Source organism: Gadus chalcogrammus, chromosome 23, assembly GCF_026213295.1.
Source record: "Gadus chalcogrammus isolate NIFS_2021 chromosome 23, NIFS_Gcha_1.0, whole genome shotgun sequence".
Lineage (NCBI taxonomy): Eukaryota > Metazoa > Chordata > Actinopteri > Gadiformes > Gadidae > Gadus > Gadus chalcogrammus.
The window spans coordinates 15,481,860-15,502,026 of record NC_079434.1 but is presented as its reverse complement, the minus strand read 5'-3'; the positions used below and the strand labels follow the sequence as shown (position 1 = coordinate 15,502,026).

The 20,167-nt window shown below is 46.0% G+C and overlaps 1 protein-coding gene across 2 annotated transcripts in view; it reads left to right on the top strand.

The window, feature by feature from the left end:
- sema5a (sema domain, seven thrombospondin repeats (type 1 and type 1-like), transmembrane domain (TM) and short cytoplasmic domain, (semaphorin) 5A) overlaps positions 1–20,167 on the top strand; it is a 123,789-nt gene that overhangs the window by 55,911 nt on the left and 47,711 nt on the right. For both annotated transcript variants that reach the window (XM_056584325.1, XM_056584324.1), the window contains exons 6-10: positions 2,248–2,346; positions 5,957–6,170; positions 9,477–9,762; positions 11,715–11,850; positions 17,510–17,714. In XM_056584325.1, coding sequence (XP_056440300.1) covers positions 2,248–2,346; positions 5,957–6,170; positions 9,477–9,762; positions 11,715–11,850; positions 17,510–17,714 — 940 coding nt within the window. The remainder of the gene's footprint in view (positions 1–2,247; positions 2,347–5,956; positions 6,171–9,476; positions 9,763–11,714; positions 11,851–17,509; positions 17,715–20,167) is intronic.

Sequence of the window (20,167 nt, the reverse complement as noted above, 5' to 3'; positions counted from 1 at the left end):
ACACAGTGTACACAGAGCACGCACACTCAAACGCACACACGCTTGCACTCACGCACCAAAACAGCATTGGAATGCTTTTATACTGCCGCTGTCACAACATTGAATAGTTTATTGAATCGCTCAGCGCGTAGCAATAAGCTATTTTACGCATATTCTACGACCGCCGTGAGCAAAGATATCTAACCTTGTATTTTTTGTGTTATTTTCACATTTTAATACACACGTCTCCTTCTCTCTTGATCCATCTAATCCAGCAGTAGAAAGAAAGAAAAGAGAGTCAAATTCAGCAGATTGTCTTTTTCTTCTTGTGGTCGCACGTAACCGCTTCTGTATTACTCTGTGGGAAAGGAAGATTTGTCAGGAAGTTTTCATAAACAACTCCGGGAGTGGGAAGCTCTGAAAATATTAAACCTTCCATTATTTACTGTCGAAGCGAACAGCAGAGGGAGAATTGTATTACCCGCCAGCAGCAGACCTTTTTACTGGCGCAGAGAAACCCAAACACCAGCACGGTGACACACACAAGTTGCCGAAACGGTGCAAACTGTGCAGACATACAGTGAGAGGTGCGCGTTACAAGCTGTACTCGCGCACCCGCACGCGCACACACACGCACACACGCACACATGCACACGCACAGGCAGGTACACACATGAGTAGCGGCAGGAGGTGAATCTTTTTACTAGTCAACTTCTATCTGGAGAAGAGGAAATAAAACTTGAACGAAACACACACTCGCACGCACACACACACACACACACACACACACACACACACACACACACACACACACACACACACACACACACACACACACACACACACACACACACACACACACACACACACACACACACACACACACACACACACTCTCTCACACAGCTCTGCTGCAGTTCCCTTTGTCGTTCTTAAATCACACTGCAGAGGACTTCAGAGAGAGCGGTGTAGCTGTGGAGGCTGTGTTTGGAGGAGGAGGGAGTGAGGTATCCCTCTATCCCTCAAGGCATCCCAAGTGGCTGTGGAGCCAGATGATTTACAGTAGGCGATGGAGGTGGAGGGGGGGGGTGGAGGTGAAGCAGTGGGTGTTAAATCCTAAATCTTAACAAGCCCCCGCTACCCCCCTGCACCCATACACCCCTCAGGCAGCTTTTCACTCAGCACGGGCCACTTCGGGGGGTGTTTTATAGCGCCCAGCTAACTCGCTCACAGCGATAGCTAGCGCCCCGCTAATGCTCCTGCGCCGACGCTGGCTGGCGGCGGGCCAACGGCGGCTGGCTGGCTGCGGTCGGGCGGACGGAAGGACGGACGGGCAGGCTGCTGTCCGCGGGGCGCGCCGCCGCTGCCGTTGTTCGCCCCGTGCCCAGAAATCAATCATCCCATCGCTCAGTTGCCATGACGATCTCTCACACTTTGTTTTGTGCTGAGCTTTTTTTTACCCGGGCGCGGGATGGCTCTGCCAGTAGACCTTCTTAAATCGAAACCTAAAAGAAAACACGCCTATAGGGAGATGCTGCCAGGCATTGATTTTGCAGTAATTTAGAGAGGGCTGGCGTTCAATAATTAATGTATACAACAGGGTTATAAAAAGGACCAGGACATGAGTGCCTTCGGAGTGAAACACGCTCGCCGTGTGTTTCGATACCGCCTTTCGTTCCCTGTAGGCGTTGGTAACGGCGGTTGCCCAAACTTCAAAGCAGAGTGGTGCAGGTGTTTTTATACCCCGCGCGGCTATGCGATCTATCGGCTCCCCGCAGGGTTCAGATGTGACTGGGCTAACGAGTGCAGGTATTAGCCCTGATTGGCTCTGGACAAGCCTGGCCACATCTTAAAGGAACCCCCTGTGGCTTCGGCTGCTGTTGTCCCCTTAAGCAGCTCCTCTTTCAATTCTGCGCCTCGCTCAGAAAAACAACTCAGCTTCGTGTGGGTTCTGATAACAGTGGTATACGTGTGTGTGTGTGTGTGTTTGTGTGGGGGGGGTTTGTGTGTGTGTGTGTTGTTTTTTTTTGTTTAGGGTGGGTTGGCGTGTATATGTAGGTTAGTGTTTGTGTCTGTGTGTCTGCTAAAATCAAATACTGCTTTACCTAAATGTCTTTATACATATATCTCTTTATATGTGTTGTTTGTGTTATAATGTATGCTGACAAAAAATTCTGCTGCGTCTTAATTGTTGTGTGTGTGTGTGTGTGTGTGTGTGTGTGTGTGTGTGTGTGTGTGTGTGTGTGTGTGTGCGTGTGCGTGCAACAGGAGGAGTGCCAGAACTACATCCGCGTTCTGCTGGTGAACGGCAACAGGTTGTTTACCTGCGGAACCAACGCCTTCACTCCCATCTGCACCAACCGAACGGTAAGCATCCGGCCCGTGAGCCGAAAGCTGCCCTTTCCTTCGTCCTTCCTAAGATCCGGCGTTTGTTTACCACAGTCTCCCCATCGGCCATCGGCCCTCCCCCCAACCTCTCCACCACCCCCAAATCCCAACCTTGGCGCTGGGCGTTAACAATGTTTTTGTTCATGTGAATGCTTATCGATTCATCTTGAAATACTTCACATTTCTCTCAGCAGGTTCAGTACTTCGGGTGCATAACCCAACCACAGCCAGCCCTGGCCTTGAACCCTGCTATTCACTCCCTTCAGTTTCCGATGGAAGACGTTTTTATTCACTATCACTAAGTTATAATCCGTTTTATTCCGCTTTTGATTAAGTTCCATTTTACGTTTTATTTTGTTTTTATTTTCACCAAATCATACAACAATCGGCCACTGAAGAGACATAACAAAGTACCCAGATTTGTTTCATAAATGTCAATCCATCCATCTAACCCAAGGACCTAGATTAGACTTTTATTTTGTTTCATCCACTGTGGGTGCCTGACAGAGGTCGTAGTTCGCTGTTGTTTTCTCTCGGACGGCGTCTCATTCAAAGGTCATGGGCTGTTCATAAGCGGCAGGGTTTACCGCTGCAAAAGAATGCGGAGGGTTTAAATGTCACGACATTATTATGGCTGTGTTTTATCCGCCACTGGTGTAGTTACATCGCTCACAGCCGGCGTTAATCCGTGTGTGTGTGCGTGCGTGCGTGTGTGTGGGTGTGTGAATATATGGGCTTACTTGGCTCAGAGAACCTACCTAGGATCACTTCCCTGACACTTTCTCTATCACCTGTTGAGAGAGAGAGAGAGAGAGAGAGAGAGAGAGAGAGAGAGAGAGAGAGAGAGAGAGAGAGAGAGAGAGAGAGAATATTATATGAGAGAGACAGGGTTATTCTATCAGCTATCTCAACACCGCATGGTAACTATTTCAAGAGCTGCCAAGGGTTTACTTTTCCTTTTTCTTTCTTTGTTCTCCTCCGCTTTCTTTTCTCCTGATGATTACCACCTGGGTCGGCATGGTGACGGCTTTAATTAAAATGGCTGTGCTGTCAATACCCTCGCGCCCGCCCATGATTGGTGGAGTTTGACAAACAAGCCATCTACCTCTAGCATGCCTCAGGCTTCATCATTTCTTATTTCCTTGGACGATTTCTCCAGAGCAGAGAGGGTGGTGGTTATGATGGTGATGATGATGATGGTGATGGTGATGCTGTTGTCGTTCATGAGGACGAGGATTGCCTCAGTCTTAGATCTTTCGGGTTCGTCCTTCGCGGAGGCTGAAGGGGCTGTTGTTGGGTCGGAGAGGATCATGGCGACGATGATGATGAAGAGGATGATGATGAATGTGATGTCTGATGGATCATAAGCCAGATCGAGGAACGATGTGGACACAATGTGCAGCCCAACTGCTTGGACTATTGTGTAATCCAACATTTTCATAGGTGGAATAATACTGAGTACACCATATAATCTCATAGATAATGATAATAATCTCATACAGTCACCTTACAAAGCCTTTGCTAGATGACAAACGAATAGTAATGCAAGTGCAAACAGAAATTGCTCTTAGCACTACGTGCATTTCCGGTTCTTTATTTCCTTTTGAAGAGTTTTCCTCCGACACAAACGCCGCAGCCGTCCCTCTGAGCATCTCCCCGCTCAGTGTGTGAGCCGTCTCTCCCCGTCCAGCCACCCGAGTGTACAGGAGCTCCAGTGTCTGCCCCCCTCTCAGCCATCCCAGCTGCTGTGGCACCCACATAGAGAAGGCCTTCTCCCTGCCTCCATCCTTAATATGCACCGTGGACCGGCTCCAGGCTATTCCAGTGTATTCTCTGGATCGCTTCTTGTCTCTCTTCCCTTCCTCTCGCTCTCTCTCTCGCTCTGTCCGTCTTTTTTTTCCTTCTATGGTTATTGCTGTGCCTAATGCCCTCGAAACAGCTCTCCCAGTGCGCGCGATGTACACCCCCCCCCAAGACACGTCAATAGCTCCTTTTCATCCCGGCTGGGCTCGGGATGAGAAGCCCCAGACAACACTCTCTCTGTGCCAGGCGGCCGGGGTCGGAGCGGAGGTGGCGGGAGTTAGCGGAACCCTTGATCCGAGGCCGTTTCCTGTTCCAAGTAACGGGTCTATAAAAAGGCACCTGTTTTGTTCTTTCCCCCGTCCCCTGTGTCTCTCACTCTCTGTCTCCGTCTCCGTCTCTCCACTCCGTCTCTCTCGCCGGCTCGCTCTCTCTGAATGGTGCTTGGCATCCCGTAAAGGAAGTCTACCTGGTATTGAGTGCCAGCTAATGTGTCGCGCGTCGATAAGGGATTCAGTGTGACGGAGAATTAGACGCTGATGGCCGTGCCCCCGCGTGTCTAGACGGGAGACCCCTATGACCCGAGCGCTGCGCCGATCAAAGCGAAGCGGACGATTCGAAAGATTATGTATTTTTTTATTTAGAACCTTCATTCTGAAATGTTTTACTCTCATTGTATTTCCATGAATTGTGAAATCTCAATTCCGAGCATACTTTGAAGAAAATACTTTTCATTTTTCGGATTAACCGTAGAGCTATGAATGTAGGGAACAAATAAATAAGTGCTGGTCTTTCTCCTGCCCTGTTTTTCTTTTGTGCCATAAAAGATAATTATATCTTGAAAGTGTATACAAGGCCTCTCCTCTGGTATTTAGAGTTTTTGGAGTTGAATGATTTTTTTTTATGAGGAACGAGTGCACTGAGAAGGGTTAGGAGTAGTTCATTGCTTTAAAGTTTTTTTAAATGTGGGGAGAATCCTGTTTCTTTGGCCTCCTGGTACAAAGGCAGAATTGGGAGCATGACTGCATCTTGCATCCCAAGTCTCTTATGAAGACATTTTGCACTGATGTGGTGAAGTAGTGGTTTACCCAGATGGATGTCCATTATGGGTGAAGGCTGTCGCAGTGGTGGAGCCAACAATATATTGGAAGTTTTCAACGTTTCTGATGGTCACTTTTTTGTAGGTTATTTAGTTGGAAAAATATGCTTCATCCTTATAGTTTTGTTTATGTTGCGAACAATGCTAAATATGGCCTTTGATTGAATGTGTGTGTGTGTGTGTGTGGGTGTGTGTGTGTGTGTGTTTGTGTGTGTGTGTGTGTTTGTGTGTGTGTTAGTAGGCAATTTATATTTTGTAATGCAACTTCTATTTCCATACAGCAGCACTTGCATGGCTTCCATTGAAATATTGTCCCTTGCCACGTCTGTCCCATATTCTCACCGCATTCAGTTAATGATAATAACATGGAGGCATTGGGAGAAAAACCTGCTTTTCAACTGACATTCACATCCTCATTTCCCTCCAATTTACCGGAATATATTCTGAAATATATTTACTGAAAGACTCAAATCCAATCTCGTGCAACATAACATCACTTGATTGTTCCGAGTAATATCCTGTGGAAAAAAAATGTGAACAAGGCATTCCAAGATCTCATGAGCCTCATTCGCCTGTTTTGTTTTCTAGTAAATCCATCATCTTTCATTCTGCCGTCCGCATATTCCTGGAATAAACCTCTCTCTCTCTCTCTCTCTCTCTCTCTCTCTCTCTTCCCCCCCCCACCATCAGCTGACCAACCTGACAGAGATCCACGACCAGATCAGCGGCATGGCGCGCTGCCCCTACAACCCGCGCCACAACTCCACCGCCCTCATCACGTCCGCCGGCGAGCTCTACGCCGCCACCGCCATGGACTTCTCGGGTCGCGACCCCGCCATCTACCGCAGCCTGGGGGGCATGCCCCCGCTCCGCACCGCGCAGTACAACTCCAAGTGGCTCAACGGTAAATAAAACGCAGAAAACCGAATAGATTAGAGTGTGTGGTTTTCAGAATAGTTTGTCTGCTGAAGTGATATTTTATTGATTCCAGAATGGGAGAGTCTTGCGCTTGCTGGCCCTCTCTGTGCGTTGAGGTCAGACCGTGGGGAAGACTGCAGCAGGGTAATGCTGCTGCCACTGCTGCTGCTGCTGTTGTTAATATACATGGAGGCAGTTGGACGGGCGGGACAGATGCTGCCGTGTAGTTTCCCATCGTTGGATGGTTTAGGTTTCGTGAGGCACGTTGTTGCTGTGCAACGATAGCCATGGTTTTGGTTTGATTCCAAAGCATTATCATCTTACAATTGCATTTACATTTAGGGCAATTGGCAGACACTTTTATCGAAACTGATTTCAAATTAGAAAATGTGTCAAAGGAAAGAGAAACAACAATGTATCGCCGCAGGTACAGTAAGGATGTTCATAGAAACAAGCACCAAGCACTTACGATTGCTAGTTTACCCAATCCCATTCCCTGTATGCAACAAAGATAGCTAGGATAAGACGTACTAGTACTAATTTTAGGTGCCCGGAAGAACAACATACAATAAGTGCCTACATTAAGTTCCAGGACGTACAGCAAACAACATACATTCATCTTAATTAATGCAGTGATTACCATTCATGTAGCGGTACACAGCATAAAGTTAGTGATAGTATAATTAATCTGTATTTTTCCGTTGATCCTCTGAGGTCCATCTACATTCATCAAGCCCCAAAAACATCAACCTATCTATGACAGGAAATACTTTCCTGTAATAGCTGAAAAATGCAATAATTTCACATAATAACCCTTATGAGTGGTTAGGAAAAACATGAATTGTTTCCAAGAATAAGTACGTGGCCCATTGCCTCTCGTTGCTAATGGCTGCAGCTGATCTCTATGAACATTTAGGGACAAAGTGGTTTTACTGAAAAAAAAGTTGGCAAAATCATTGTTTTTGTACTGCAGCGAGGTTCATCTTGTCTGCCATGCTGGTAATTATCCAACTGGATTTTTAGCGGAGTTCGAACTCACTGGCAAACAATTTGAACGTTTGATATTATTCTGCGGTGATTGCTAATCACTACTCGTCTCCGTTATTGAAGATGTCTTTGACAAACTGTGTGTTTAGTGTGTGAGGGTTTAATGGTTACTACCTTTAGCGCTGTCATCCTAGCTTAGCGCTCCTAACTGCCGTTGATAATGAAAAAAAATAATTGGAGGGTCTTAACCATTGAGGTTGAATTATGTTGGTAATAAAGTAATTTGGGAAATTATAAAGTGAAGTCATAAGGTAATTGAGTGAACGTTGATGGGGGGCCGTGTGAATTACCTTTGCCAATAGCAATTTTCGAGATCATTTTCCCACACATTTTACAGATATCAGCAGTTAATAAGATTGAATTACAAAGACAGTTCAACCATGCAGTCTATACACTGATAGACAGCAAAATCAGCAGATTTATTAAAGACAAGGCAAGGGTAATGGGGAAAAACGACCATGGAGCAAATTTCACATTACTGTCAAATTAAATTGACACGTTTCATTAAAATGTTAATCAAATTATTCCCTGTCCATAATAGCATCTCCAAAGCCAAACATTATGATGCACAAAAACAATATTTTAATGATGGGAAAAATCAGAAGCCTAGCCATAGTTCAAGTACTGTCCCCTCCAAGTATATCAAGAATAAAGATTTTGAGGCTATTTAGTCCGTCCGGTCTACAAATTGATTCTGTCCGAAGCCATCTTGTCAGTGAACGATTCGGTTCTTGTGTTATTCACATTTAAGCTAAATAGAAAAACGATTACACGGAAAAGTGCTGCATGCATTGTTTAGCAGTAACCTCTGAGAGAAAGGGGTTTCAATAATGAATCTCTATGACAGATAGATTTTTCCCACTCTTGCCCTCCCCTCTGCTGTCGTCCAAAAAACGCAACGGGTGAAGAAAGGTTGAATGAACATAGAGTGAGGGAGGGGGTGGCCGCAAAAAAAAAAACCTTGTTCACTTAAAAGTGAATTAAATCGCTGCCAGGTGAAATAAAGTGAGCAGTTTGGATCCAATAATGTCATACATAAAGATGAACAACGTCGCATTGGCAGCACAGGGGGAGGTTGGGCCTGTTCCCACCAAAGTGTGCGGGCTATTACAGTACCTCTGTATCGGCCATTCCTCATCCACACCTTTAAGGTTCGGCCGATGAAAAATGGCTTTTCTTATTACGGCATAACATCATTAATAACGTGCCCCAGAGCTATTAATCTGGATCACCTGCTGATGTGTGGACCCCACGCGCAAACACAAACGCGCCGAGTCAATCCGTCATGGCAAAGAGTCCCGCTCTCACACAGCCTCCTCTCGCTCTTTCCCCCTCTCTCTTTCTTTCACCCTTGCCTCTGTTTGTGTTTCTCTTCCCCTACCTCCCTGCTTTCTCCACTCTCCCTTCCCCTTGTATAAAGCTCTCTCTCTCGCCTCTCCTGTGTGCATTGCCCTGTAACCCTGTGTCTCCATTTTGTGTTCCTTCTACGTCTGTATTTGTCCCTTTTTAATGGATCTACCTCCTGGCCCCTTTACTTTTTCTCTATACCGACCCTGTCTCTACCCACTGGCCCCCGCCAGAACCGGCTTTGTTTTGTGCGAGCGTCATATTTCTCCTCAGCTCTGGGTCTCTTGCTCCCTATAGCCCTCCCGGGAAGAAGAGACCCCTATTCTGGGTTCCTTGTCGAGGAGTCTTCCGTTGGATATTGTTTGTCTGTTAAACTAGTTATTCCACATCGGCGTAGGCCTAGCATGCTCATGTTCGTGAGCAGGATCCAGGGGGTACTTGTTAAGACAATATGCAATATGCAACAATATCCATATCCGTATTAAGAAGAAATAACATTATATATAGTTTATATTGTATTATTGCTGTTCATTACAGTGAAGAAATAGAAGCACACATGAGCTTCTTCATTTTTAAACACCTCTAGGCCACTACAACATAAAAACGATGCTCAAGTAGTTACATATAGCGGTTATATTATGGGCGGTAGTGATAATATGAGTCCAAAAGAAGAGTAGTTTGGTGTCGATAAAGGGGGTGCTTCTACCGTGCTCATGGGGCTGTGTGGGTGGTGGGGTTCTCCGTAATAAGACACAAAAGGTTGGGACACACTGTGTAGCAGAGCTTAGGGACTCACTGTGGGAAGCCTTCTGACACCCTCACTGTGATCAAGGACTTTACGCATCAAAAAGTTTCTCGCCCTGACTTCCTGTGTCGTCCCTCCCCCCGCCGAACCCAGAGCCCAACTTCGTATCGTCCTACGACATCGGCAACTTCACCTACTTCTTCTTCCGGGAGAACGCGGTGGAGCACGACTGCGGGCGCACGGTGTTCTCGCGCGCCGGCCGCGTCTGCAAGAACGACATCGGGGGCCGCTTCCTGCTTGAGGACACCTGGACCACCTTCATGAAGGCGCGGCTCAACTGCTCCCGGCCCGGGGAGATCCCCTTCAACTACAACGAGCTGCAGGGCACCTTCTACCTGCCCGAGATGGAGCTGCTCTACGGCATCTTCACCACCAACGTGTGAGTGGAGACTCGAGTGGAGGCAGTGGCTCGGCAGGTGGAGCGGGTCGGCTGGCGACCGGAAGGTTGCCGGTTCGATCCCCCCGGGTGTCGAGGTGTCCCTGAGCAAGACACCTCACACTAACGGCTCTGTTCAGAGAGGCGTGGCGTGCCCTGTCTGTATAAGATATAGAAAGGAATCATGATGGTGACATTGGTGACCCACCATTACTCTCGAGGAGACTCGACTTCCTTTCCTTTTCCTAAGCGTTGTTTGCTTGGCTAGGTGGTTCGGTTTGGGGACGGCTCCAATGGGGTTTCTTGGGTTTTTTTGGGGTTTCAGGTGACATGAGAGGACATGTTTGATAGATGGTGATGATGTGTTTGATTGCCTGTTGGATTAGATGTTGGATTCAAATAAGATTATTTAACACAACGAGTTTGATTGCATATTGGATTAGATGATGGATTCATCTTGGATTATATAACATGACGTGTCTCATTAGATATGGATACAATGTTCGATTCAGCTAGGATTATATTAGATGATGTGTTTGATTACATACTGGATTAGATGCTGGATTAATCTAGGATTATATAAATGTATGTGTTTGATTACATATGGATAAGATGTTAGATGAAATTGGATTGGCTCGGATTTGATGATATGCTTTTTACACATTGCATATCTAATTCGATTTAGATTACATTAGAATAAATGATACATGTGATTCGATGAAATGTTACAGGTTAGATGTGGTACTGGATTAGTTTCGATATAGCTATCTGTGCAATGCTTCTTTGGCTGTTTTTTGCAAAATATCCCATGTCCCTTAATAGAAAGACTAGTTGTGGAATTAAATCAATCATGGAAAATTCACCCTATGATGGGTTTCAATCCACGGTAATCAAATAAAGCTTTCCTGTCAAGTGTTGCAGCTAAATGGATTTGTGCCCCTTTCCCCTGCACTTCCACCCAAACATGTGTGCCTTTTGCCGTTAGTCATAATACAATGTTTCTAGTGGTGCCTACACAGAAAAACACTCACTCACACACACACACACACCGACGCAAATATAGAATGATTGAAACTGTGCAGTATTTGTTATGGCACACACATTTGTGCAACTAATGTACACAAACAAAGCCAAACACACACACCCACATCCACATCCTGGCAAGCACACACACGTTTGGAGATGGAGTAAAAAGCTGAGTAATCTCCTATTTATGGCCGGTGCCTTCACATAGCTCAAACAGAAGTCTTTTAAATGGTATTGGAAACATTTCTCCCCGCGGGCACCATGTTTAATGAACAGCTGCGCCGGATTATAATTCACCCTGGCCAAGTCGCGCCGTTCGAGATGAGAGCTAATGCTCTCGTTGCGTGCTTCTCAAGTTGATGGGAGCAGACGACGCCTTGTACGAAAAGTGATGTTGCGGGGCGAAAAAGTCAAAGCTGTATTTCAGCGCCACCGATCCATACAGTCAGTCAGGCGGGCGGCGAGGCATGCGGGTTTAGGGGGGGGAGGTAGGGGGAGGTAGGGGGAGGGCCGGGAGGGGGGGTTGAATGGAGCCTAATTGCGTCCCATTGTTAAATTTATACTTCAGTAACGACCATCACTCACGTTGTGGCGTCGGTGGGCGCTCTTTTGTTGCTAGAAGGATCCATCATTCTAACCGTGGAACAATGCGAGCGGTCGGGCGGTGGTGGGGCCGCACCACGCCGCCACGCTATAAATGAATAAAAGGAAATGCACTCATTTACCGCCATTCTTTTTTTTGTCACAGAGGAAGGTTTTTTTTTTTTGTCTACTTCTTCCTCCAACTTTTTGCCACTGAACAAAGCCATTGCGACTCCTCATCCATCATACCGGCTCCTATTCATTCCTCCTCTCGTCTTACGCTCCCCTTCTCTCCCCCCCCCCCCCCCCCCACCCTTCCCTCTGTTCTCTGTGTTGCTGCCGCTCAGGAACAGCATCGCTGCCTCCGCGGTGTGCGCCTTCAATCTCAGCGCCGTCACGCAGGTCTTCAGCGGCCCCTTCAAGTTCCAGGAGAACTCCCGGTCGGCCTGGCTGCCCTTCCCCAACCCCAATCCAGACTTCCAGGTAAACCAGAACACACCAATACAAAAATAAAAAAAAACGGTTTCACTCGGCGTGTAATAAGGCTGCAGATTGAGTTTTGGTTCGACGGTTTGTCAATCTTGCAGAAGCGAGGTGTCTGACACAATGCGTTAACGATTGCCAGACCGCACAAAAACATCTTTGGGTGCCGTGGTGTGTGTGTGTCTGTGTGAGTGCTCATTTGTGTGCATGGGTCTGCCCATCCATGAAGAGAATTGTATGCATTTACAGATGAGCTTTCCCCTGAGAACATGAAAACAAACTCTTCTATCTCTTCTCCTTCAATCAGCCCTCTCTACTACCCTCTGTGCCATCCACAGACACTGTGGTACATGAAATTCCTTCAGAGCAGCAGCAGGCAACAAGAAAGCAAAGCTCAAACAGACCCTTAAAGCCCTGCGTCTGTGGGACAGGCAAATTAATTTTGTGTTTGATTACTTTCCACTTCTATCTCTTCCCCCTTTTAAACTCCCCAGGGGGGCTGGTCCAGGGAAAGATTACTGAGAATCTCCCGGCCAGCCAATGCTCTAGGCTGGTGCCGGCTTTCCCCTCTCTATACTGATGACTCGTAGGGGATCCGGGTATTACTCAAAAGTGCTGGCTCTCCGTTTGGTTGCTGGCTTGCTTTCAGGAGATAGCCACAGCATGGCTAATCCATGTCGCTGGGAGCGAGATTGAATTTCCCCAGAGGTGAAGCCTTGCCATGGGATGCGACGCGTGTGCTGCCTTCACACGTGTACCCTCCCCGTCACGCTCTCTCCGGGTCGTGTGGCCATTAGCTCCTCTGGTACGTCAGCCACACACACACACACACACACACACACACACACACACACGCACAATCACACAATGGCAATCACACAATCACAGACACATACTCACACAATGGCAATCACACAATCACAGACACATACTCACACACAAGTACAATCACAGACACACAATCAAACACACACACACAATCAGACACACACACACTGACACAACTTCTCTCTCACACACACACACACACACATCCAGTTAATGTTATCTATTAGAACAGGCAGAAATTGTCAAGTAGAAATATTAGCTGTCTTATTTTACGCAAACACCTGCCCGCCATTGTTTTTTTCCCTTGTGACCCACACACTCATTCTCAGATACAAATACACACAACAACTGACACACACACATTTGCCATCTACTCAATCATACACTTACAAACACACACACACACAAACATTCTGGCTCATTCTCATACACACACCTACACACACACACACACACACACACACACACACACACACACACACACACACACACACACACACACACACACACACACACACACACACACACACACACACACACACACACACACACACACACACACACACACACCACGCATCGACTCTGTCAGCACATCACTTCCAGTTGGGTGAAAATCACTTACCTGCACGAAAACCAATTTCCTCTATCAGGTGAGAGCTGACCACAGATCTGCCCAGTTCAGCATATTGCAGGTGCGCCCCGGTGGGATTCATGTCTATCCACGGCTTTCACGGGGCCCGTGTTCCACAGGGATGAAAGCTGGATATATTCGCTTGGTGAAACCCAATCTCTCCCTTCTCGACTAGCAGTGGGCAGGACTCCCTCTCCCCACTGCTGGGCTGAGGCACCCTATATCAGGGCTGTTTGGTAACATCTTCTTCATCAAGCATTTGTCAATGTCAGGAGATTAGATTTATGTGGACAAGATGTATGGCCTGCCCGCAAACATCCCTACACACGAGCGTGAGAACGTGCACGCTCTTAGGCACGCCCTCAGCCCGGACACACAGACACATGCACATGCACGAACACGCACACGCACACGCACACACACACACACACACACACACACACACACACAGACAAAAACAAACATGCTCACATAGGCATCCACACACACGGACACGCACACACAGACAAACACTCACACACACTCGCACACACACAGACAAACAAACAAACACACACGCACACACACACACACACACACACACAGACAAACACAAACAGAAGCATTCTCACGTAAGCTCCCACACACACACGCGCACACACACGCAGGCCTGCGGGCTAATACAGATTTAAGACAACATGCAGCAACACCCGATACAACAGTTGACAACAGCACTATAGATTTGTGTCAGGTTAGGGCATTCATGCCTGTGTTCTCCTCCATCAGTGCTCCTGGCACATTGATTAGCTTAACTCCCTGTCTGTCTGGTCTCCCAAGAGATAATCTGGCCGTTCATTTGAACTCTTCCGATCGATTCGAGTTGGGTTTCCCTCAGGTTCTGAATCATCTTTGTGGCACATCAACAGCTCATGCCATGGTGTAAAGGTTTTCTGTCAAACGCGTAGCTCTCCCTAAACACTGAAGCCAGTGCTGATGAGGGTAAATCTAGCGCAAAGGCTCTGCTAACAATATGAGTCTTCCTTAGCAATATACCGTACTCCTTGGTTTAAGAGGGATGAACCTGCGCTATATTTTTTTTATGAAAAGTATTTAACAGGCAAACATGTATCCAAAAAAAACTACAAAAAGTGCAATGAAATATTTTCACAATTCCACTTTCGGTGCGCTCTTGTATTTTAGATTAATGCGAAAGTAGCTTCCTGCAAATACATATAGAGTGGGTGCTCCATATACCCTGCAGCCTTTTTAATTATTTAGTCTGACATTATGAGAATATAGACGAAAACAGCAGGCGAGCGTGGAGGGAGGCAGGATTCAGTCCTGTGGTCGCCAAATGTGATGCTCATAACCACCTTGGATGGCCGTCGGGATAAAAAGACAATTTCAAAGAAAAAATATATTTTTGGTGTGGGAGTGTGGGGTGGTAACTACTACCCGCAGTGTCCAAAGGACAGAGAGCATCAGCCTGACAAACCGCAAAAGTGTTGGTAATTAGAGAGGGGGGGGGCAGGGGGCGGTGGTCTCAGTGTGCTCAACTCCACTCCCGGGGCCAATATTCAAGTCTGTACCCCTCATGTTGACAACAGCCCAAATCACACATCCATCACCGGTACATTCATCCATTCACGGATCAAACCAACCAAACACCCCTCCCCCCTCCCCCAAGAACCACCTCGACCGTAGCCCTGTCACCCTGTCGCGCTGACGCCACGGCGAAGGGGGATACGCGCTCGGCGACGCAGTAACGCCATTACACGCACGCATGCACAATAACCATCACCATAACCGTTTCACTGGTGGCTGCCTGCTGTGGAATCGCAAAGTCAATCTGAGGAAAAATGTCTCATCGTAATAAGCCATTAAAACACGCCGCTACTAGTTGTTATGTCTGGGAGATGTTCGCGTTAAGCAAATGATCAGAAGAAGTCAGCCAGAGTCTGCACATCAGAAGAGCGCTTCGTTTTTGGAATGGGTAAATTATTGATTGCCGCTATTTGACAAATTGAGGCAAGGGCATCTGTTTACGATTCTGTTTTTAAAATGAATTATACTAATTTCAATCCATAATGCAATGCATAATTACGTCTTATCAAAAGGTAAATAAGTTGGCTTTTGGCAATCTGCTTGGTCCAGGTGAAAACCTGAATCTTTTCCATTGCTGTTTCAAATCCTTACTTGTTTATATGCTTTTTTTTTTTTTTCATCAATTCATTTGTGAACCTAATGCGGTGTGGATTAGTTCTAGAAAACTACAAATCCCTACGGACACCTTGGTGTCAAGATCTATTTCTTCACAGAGACATGCACCTGAACTTTATTAGTCTAGCTCATATACCCTTTGGAGTTGCTCGACAATTGATAGAGTGAGAGAGGGAGATAGATATAGAAAGAGGGATATATAGAGAGAGTGGGAGGGCGAAAGAGGTGACAGGGGATGTTTATCACTTTATCCCTCACAGTGGTGATGAAAAGAGGCATCTAATTCACCTTGGGAGAAGAGGGCGCATCCGTAGCCCTTCCTCTCTGTTGACAGTCTAAACTAAAGCTCATTTTTCTTGCGATACAATCTACGCTTCTGGGGAGATTGTCTTTGAAATTATGTAAGCCTACAGCCTTTTTTTTTATACTCGCCAAAGAGATTAAAGCTAAATATTTGATAGGCCTGGAATTAAACTGATTTCTGAACGTGTTTATTCATACCTCCTCACTCATTTTCCTCTCTTTTTGGGACTTGGTGGATCCGAAACAGGTTTGTAATCATGTTGTATTCACAGATGTACCTGACTATAAAAAGTAAATGAACCAGCTCTAATTAATTTTAATAGGCATAAATCAAGGTTGAGGAATCTACTCTGGCATAATCATTCGCATTCTACTCGCAATTTATGGCAATTAGTGTTGCAATTAGATAGCGGCCTGCCTACAAAATTATATTTGCCGCAAAGGAAGACTTCCCAGTTGTGCGCGATAACATTAATTGCTCACGGATTCTGTGTAAAAATCAAAGTGAGAGGTCTATTTTAAATGCCACTTTTTAGCATTTTAGAATCCATTGTTAAAGTCAATTTTATGACTAACACACTGTGATGAATTATCAGAATAGGAATTAACTTGATAACTTGCAAAAAAAATATTTATTTGATAGTAAGGTCACAAAACCATGTGATAATTAAAATTCTAATGCATTATCACAAATTCCGGATACACAATGCAACTTGCAAAACTGTTTTATCTTCAAACCAGACGCACAAACTCAAGGGTAGTCCACGTAGTTTAATGTGCCATAAGGCAACTTGACACTTATCCTTTTTTTTGTGTAAGAATAATGAATCTTTTAAAAGGAAATACGATTAGAATGCTTAGATAATTGGCCAGGAAATGAGATACAATGCTAAATATTTAGAGTGCCGCCAATGAAACTTGGCTTGCAATAAACACGTATATGAATGAATTGTCAAGTAATCCTCTAATGTCTTTCCTAAACCTTTGTACAATATTAAAAACGCTTGAGGCTGAGTTGTAAATCAATGAAAGGGGGGTGATCATTTTCTTTTAATCATTCCCTTTCTTTCTCCAGCTTTCTCGCCCTCTGTTGCTATCAATATTAACAACATCATTTGGTTTAACATTAAACCGCAGTAGGTTCACAAATCAGACTTCAGATGAATATCTAAAGTCTGATGGCAGACAGGTTCAACTCTTGGTGAATAAGGCCTTTCACTTTCTTTGGCTTGATGTTTGTTTTCGACCAATCAGGTCACCGGAGGCAAGGATCTGTCAGCAGCAAACACAAAGCCTGCCAGCGGTTTCAAACTGTAACGAAGCGTTTGGAAGGGTTTCAAATCAACACTGTGCAGAGACTGTCCACCGTAGAAATACACTTAATAAAAATGTACTTATCGTATGTCGCTTTGTGTAAAAAGTGTCTGCTAAAGGCTCCAAATTTAAATGTTAACGTAATAAAATCCCCCTCTGAGGGCTAGAAGGGGATTTCTAGAGAATCTCTGTAAAGAAACAGGTTAAGAGTTGTAAGTACGCCCCTTTCAGTTTTAGATTTTCCTTACTCTGTCCCTTTCAGTTTCAAATTTTCCCGACCGCTGGACCGGAGATCAGTACCACAGCAGCCCTGCGTCCCCGCTCCAGCCCTTCCGGAACAAAGCATCCTCATTATCCCCTTTGTCTCCGTGTGTCCCCGTCCAGTGTGGCACCATCGACTACGGCTCCTACGTCAACCTGACGGAGCGCAACCTGCAGGACGCCCAGAAGTTCCTGCTGATGCACGAGGTGGTGCAGCCCGTGGTGCCCGTGCCCTACTTCATGGAGGACAACGTGCGCTTCACCCACGTGGCCGTGGACGTGGTCCAGGGCAAGGACCAGCTCTTCCACATCATCTACCTGGCCACAGGTAGGTGGGGTCCGGGGGGGTTGATCGATGGATGGTTGGGTGGATGCTTGTGTGCGTGTTTGCGTTGTCGGTTGATCCGTTATCGTCTCGGGTCGAAATCGATGTGCGTGTGGGTTAGACACATTGTGTGTGTGTGTGTGTGTGTCTGTGTGTGTTTTTGTCATAAACTGTGTGTGTGTGTGTGTGTTGTTGTGTCTGACACAAACTTTGTGTGTCTACATGTATATGTTGGTCATAAACGGTGTGTGTGTGTGTGTGTGTGTGTGTGTGTGTGTGTGTGTGTGTGTGTGTGTGTGTGTGTGTGTGTGTGTGTGTGTGTGTGTGTGTGTGTGTGTGTGTGTGTGTGTGTGTGTGTGAATGTGTAGGGTGACGAATTAGTACTTTATGGTGTTCAGTATCAACATCTGTGATTTTCTTTATGGCACATTAGCACTCTACTGAACAGCTCTTTGAACGGGTGTTTCCTCTGTGTTTCCTTTCCGTTCGTGTCTTTAGTTAGACTGGAGATGTGGGAAGACATCCCAGGTACAGCCATTGACTCTAACGTTACCACTTCCCACCTCCGTATGGCTTCCATGTGCTGTGAAGCACACCTGACGTCGGCAGATTCATTCGCTAACGACTATTAGTCTCAAACCTCTCCGTTTATTGTGCTTTTTGACATCAACAGCTGGCACTGAGCAATAATGCCTCTGGGAGCAATTGGAAAGAATTACAACCAATCAGAGCGACAAAACATGTGACATAGTAATGAGCTGTGATTAAACTTTTACCAAAGCCTGCTGAAAGTACGGCAAACACACAAACACTTTATGTGCAGTTGTTCTTTTTAGAGAAAATAGACTGTTCAGTTTGTTTTTAAAACTGTCGCGATTCAACGGACCCTTCCACATTTCTGGCTGCTATTTAGTTATTCTAGCCCGCTCCATATTAAATTAGCAGTTGTGACGATTGGCCCAACCCGGGTTAGATCTGCTGGAACTCTTTCTGAACGGGACGGAGGCCAGACCACCTGCCAAAGCAAATCAAACTTAAGTTTGCAGATTTGTCTTCTTCCCAGGCTAATGCAACCCTATACCATGAGAGGAAGGTCACGAACACCACCAATTGCAACCTGTCAGAAGAAGACAAGGCAATTTAAACACACACACACACACACACACACACACACACACACACACACACACACACACACACACACACACACACACACACACACACACACACACACACACACACACAAACGCATACATAACGAGCAAGCAGTACACCAGTGGCTGATTTAAACAGAAATTCTAAACGCTTTAGTCCGCAATCATTATTATTTTCAAAATCATTGCCAAGTGCCAATAGTCTGCCATTAAATATTTTCCAAATAGTTAGTCAACATCAGCTAGAAATGAAGTGGAAATACGTATTGTTAAAAATGTGCAATGTTAATTATTAGCTAATCGAAGGAGCTCATGTAAATGTGATTACTCGGCCGTGATCATTCACTATCGTCTGACAGCAGGCTACGGAAAAAGCCTCCAAACTCGCAGTTTTTCATCCGTCAGCAAAACTGACTGTAGGACTGGGTGTCTTGTCCTGTAGTGCAAAACAGGAAACGTCGGTATAGTCCTCTTTTCCTCTGACATACTGTGTTATTTTAATGTTATATCCTTACCCGGGTACAGTAGACGTCTGTATGTTAGTCTGTTTCCCAAGCCCACAAAATCCCAGTACCATACACATTAACGGACCCATACACACACACATACACTTAGACACACACACTGACTCAAAAACCACCCACTCACTAACACAAACACACACAAACATGTTCCAGATCATTTGCACTGTGCTTGGCATCATGCTCTGATCAATGTAGCTTGGCACAACAGCCGCTAACGCCACGAGCTACGTAGACACAGACCAGCCGCTAATGAAACGTATGAATGGATGCCAAAGCTGTTAGCGCTGGATAACCACACTCCCTTATGCATTAAGAGGCTCTCTGCTGATTGGTGTGCAAGGGGGAGGGGGTCCTGTCCATATCATATCTCGGGGACCCGAGTTCTTGACTTTGTGTCAAGGAGTCGTGAAGAGTGGGGCTGTGTACACAGTGTTGATTTATTTATTTATTATGGTTTATTTTTTGTAGGATCACACAACAGGGTACCTTCAATGCTGGTTACTGGTGTTCCTCAGGCATAATCGAACCCCCACTCCTGAAAGCTTTTCCTCCCGGTCAGTAGAAGTGTCTGTGACTTTTGGAGTTCCAGATACTGTGTCACAGAGTGTGTGTGTGTGTGTGTGTTCTTGTTCGTGTTTGTGTTCGTGTGCGTGTGTGTGCTGAAGAAGAATAGGCAGCACACACCGGTTCCCCAGATTCACAGAGCCTCATCCCACTTCAGATGATTCCTCATATTATTCTGCGCTGAAGTCCCGGAGTGCGTGAAACCTTGCGGTTC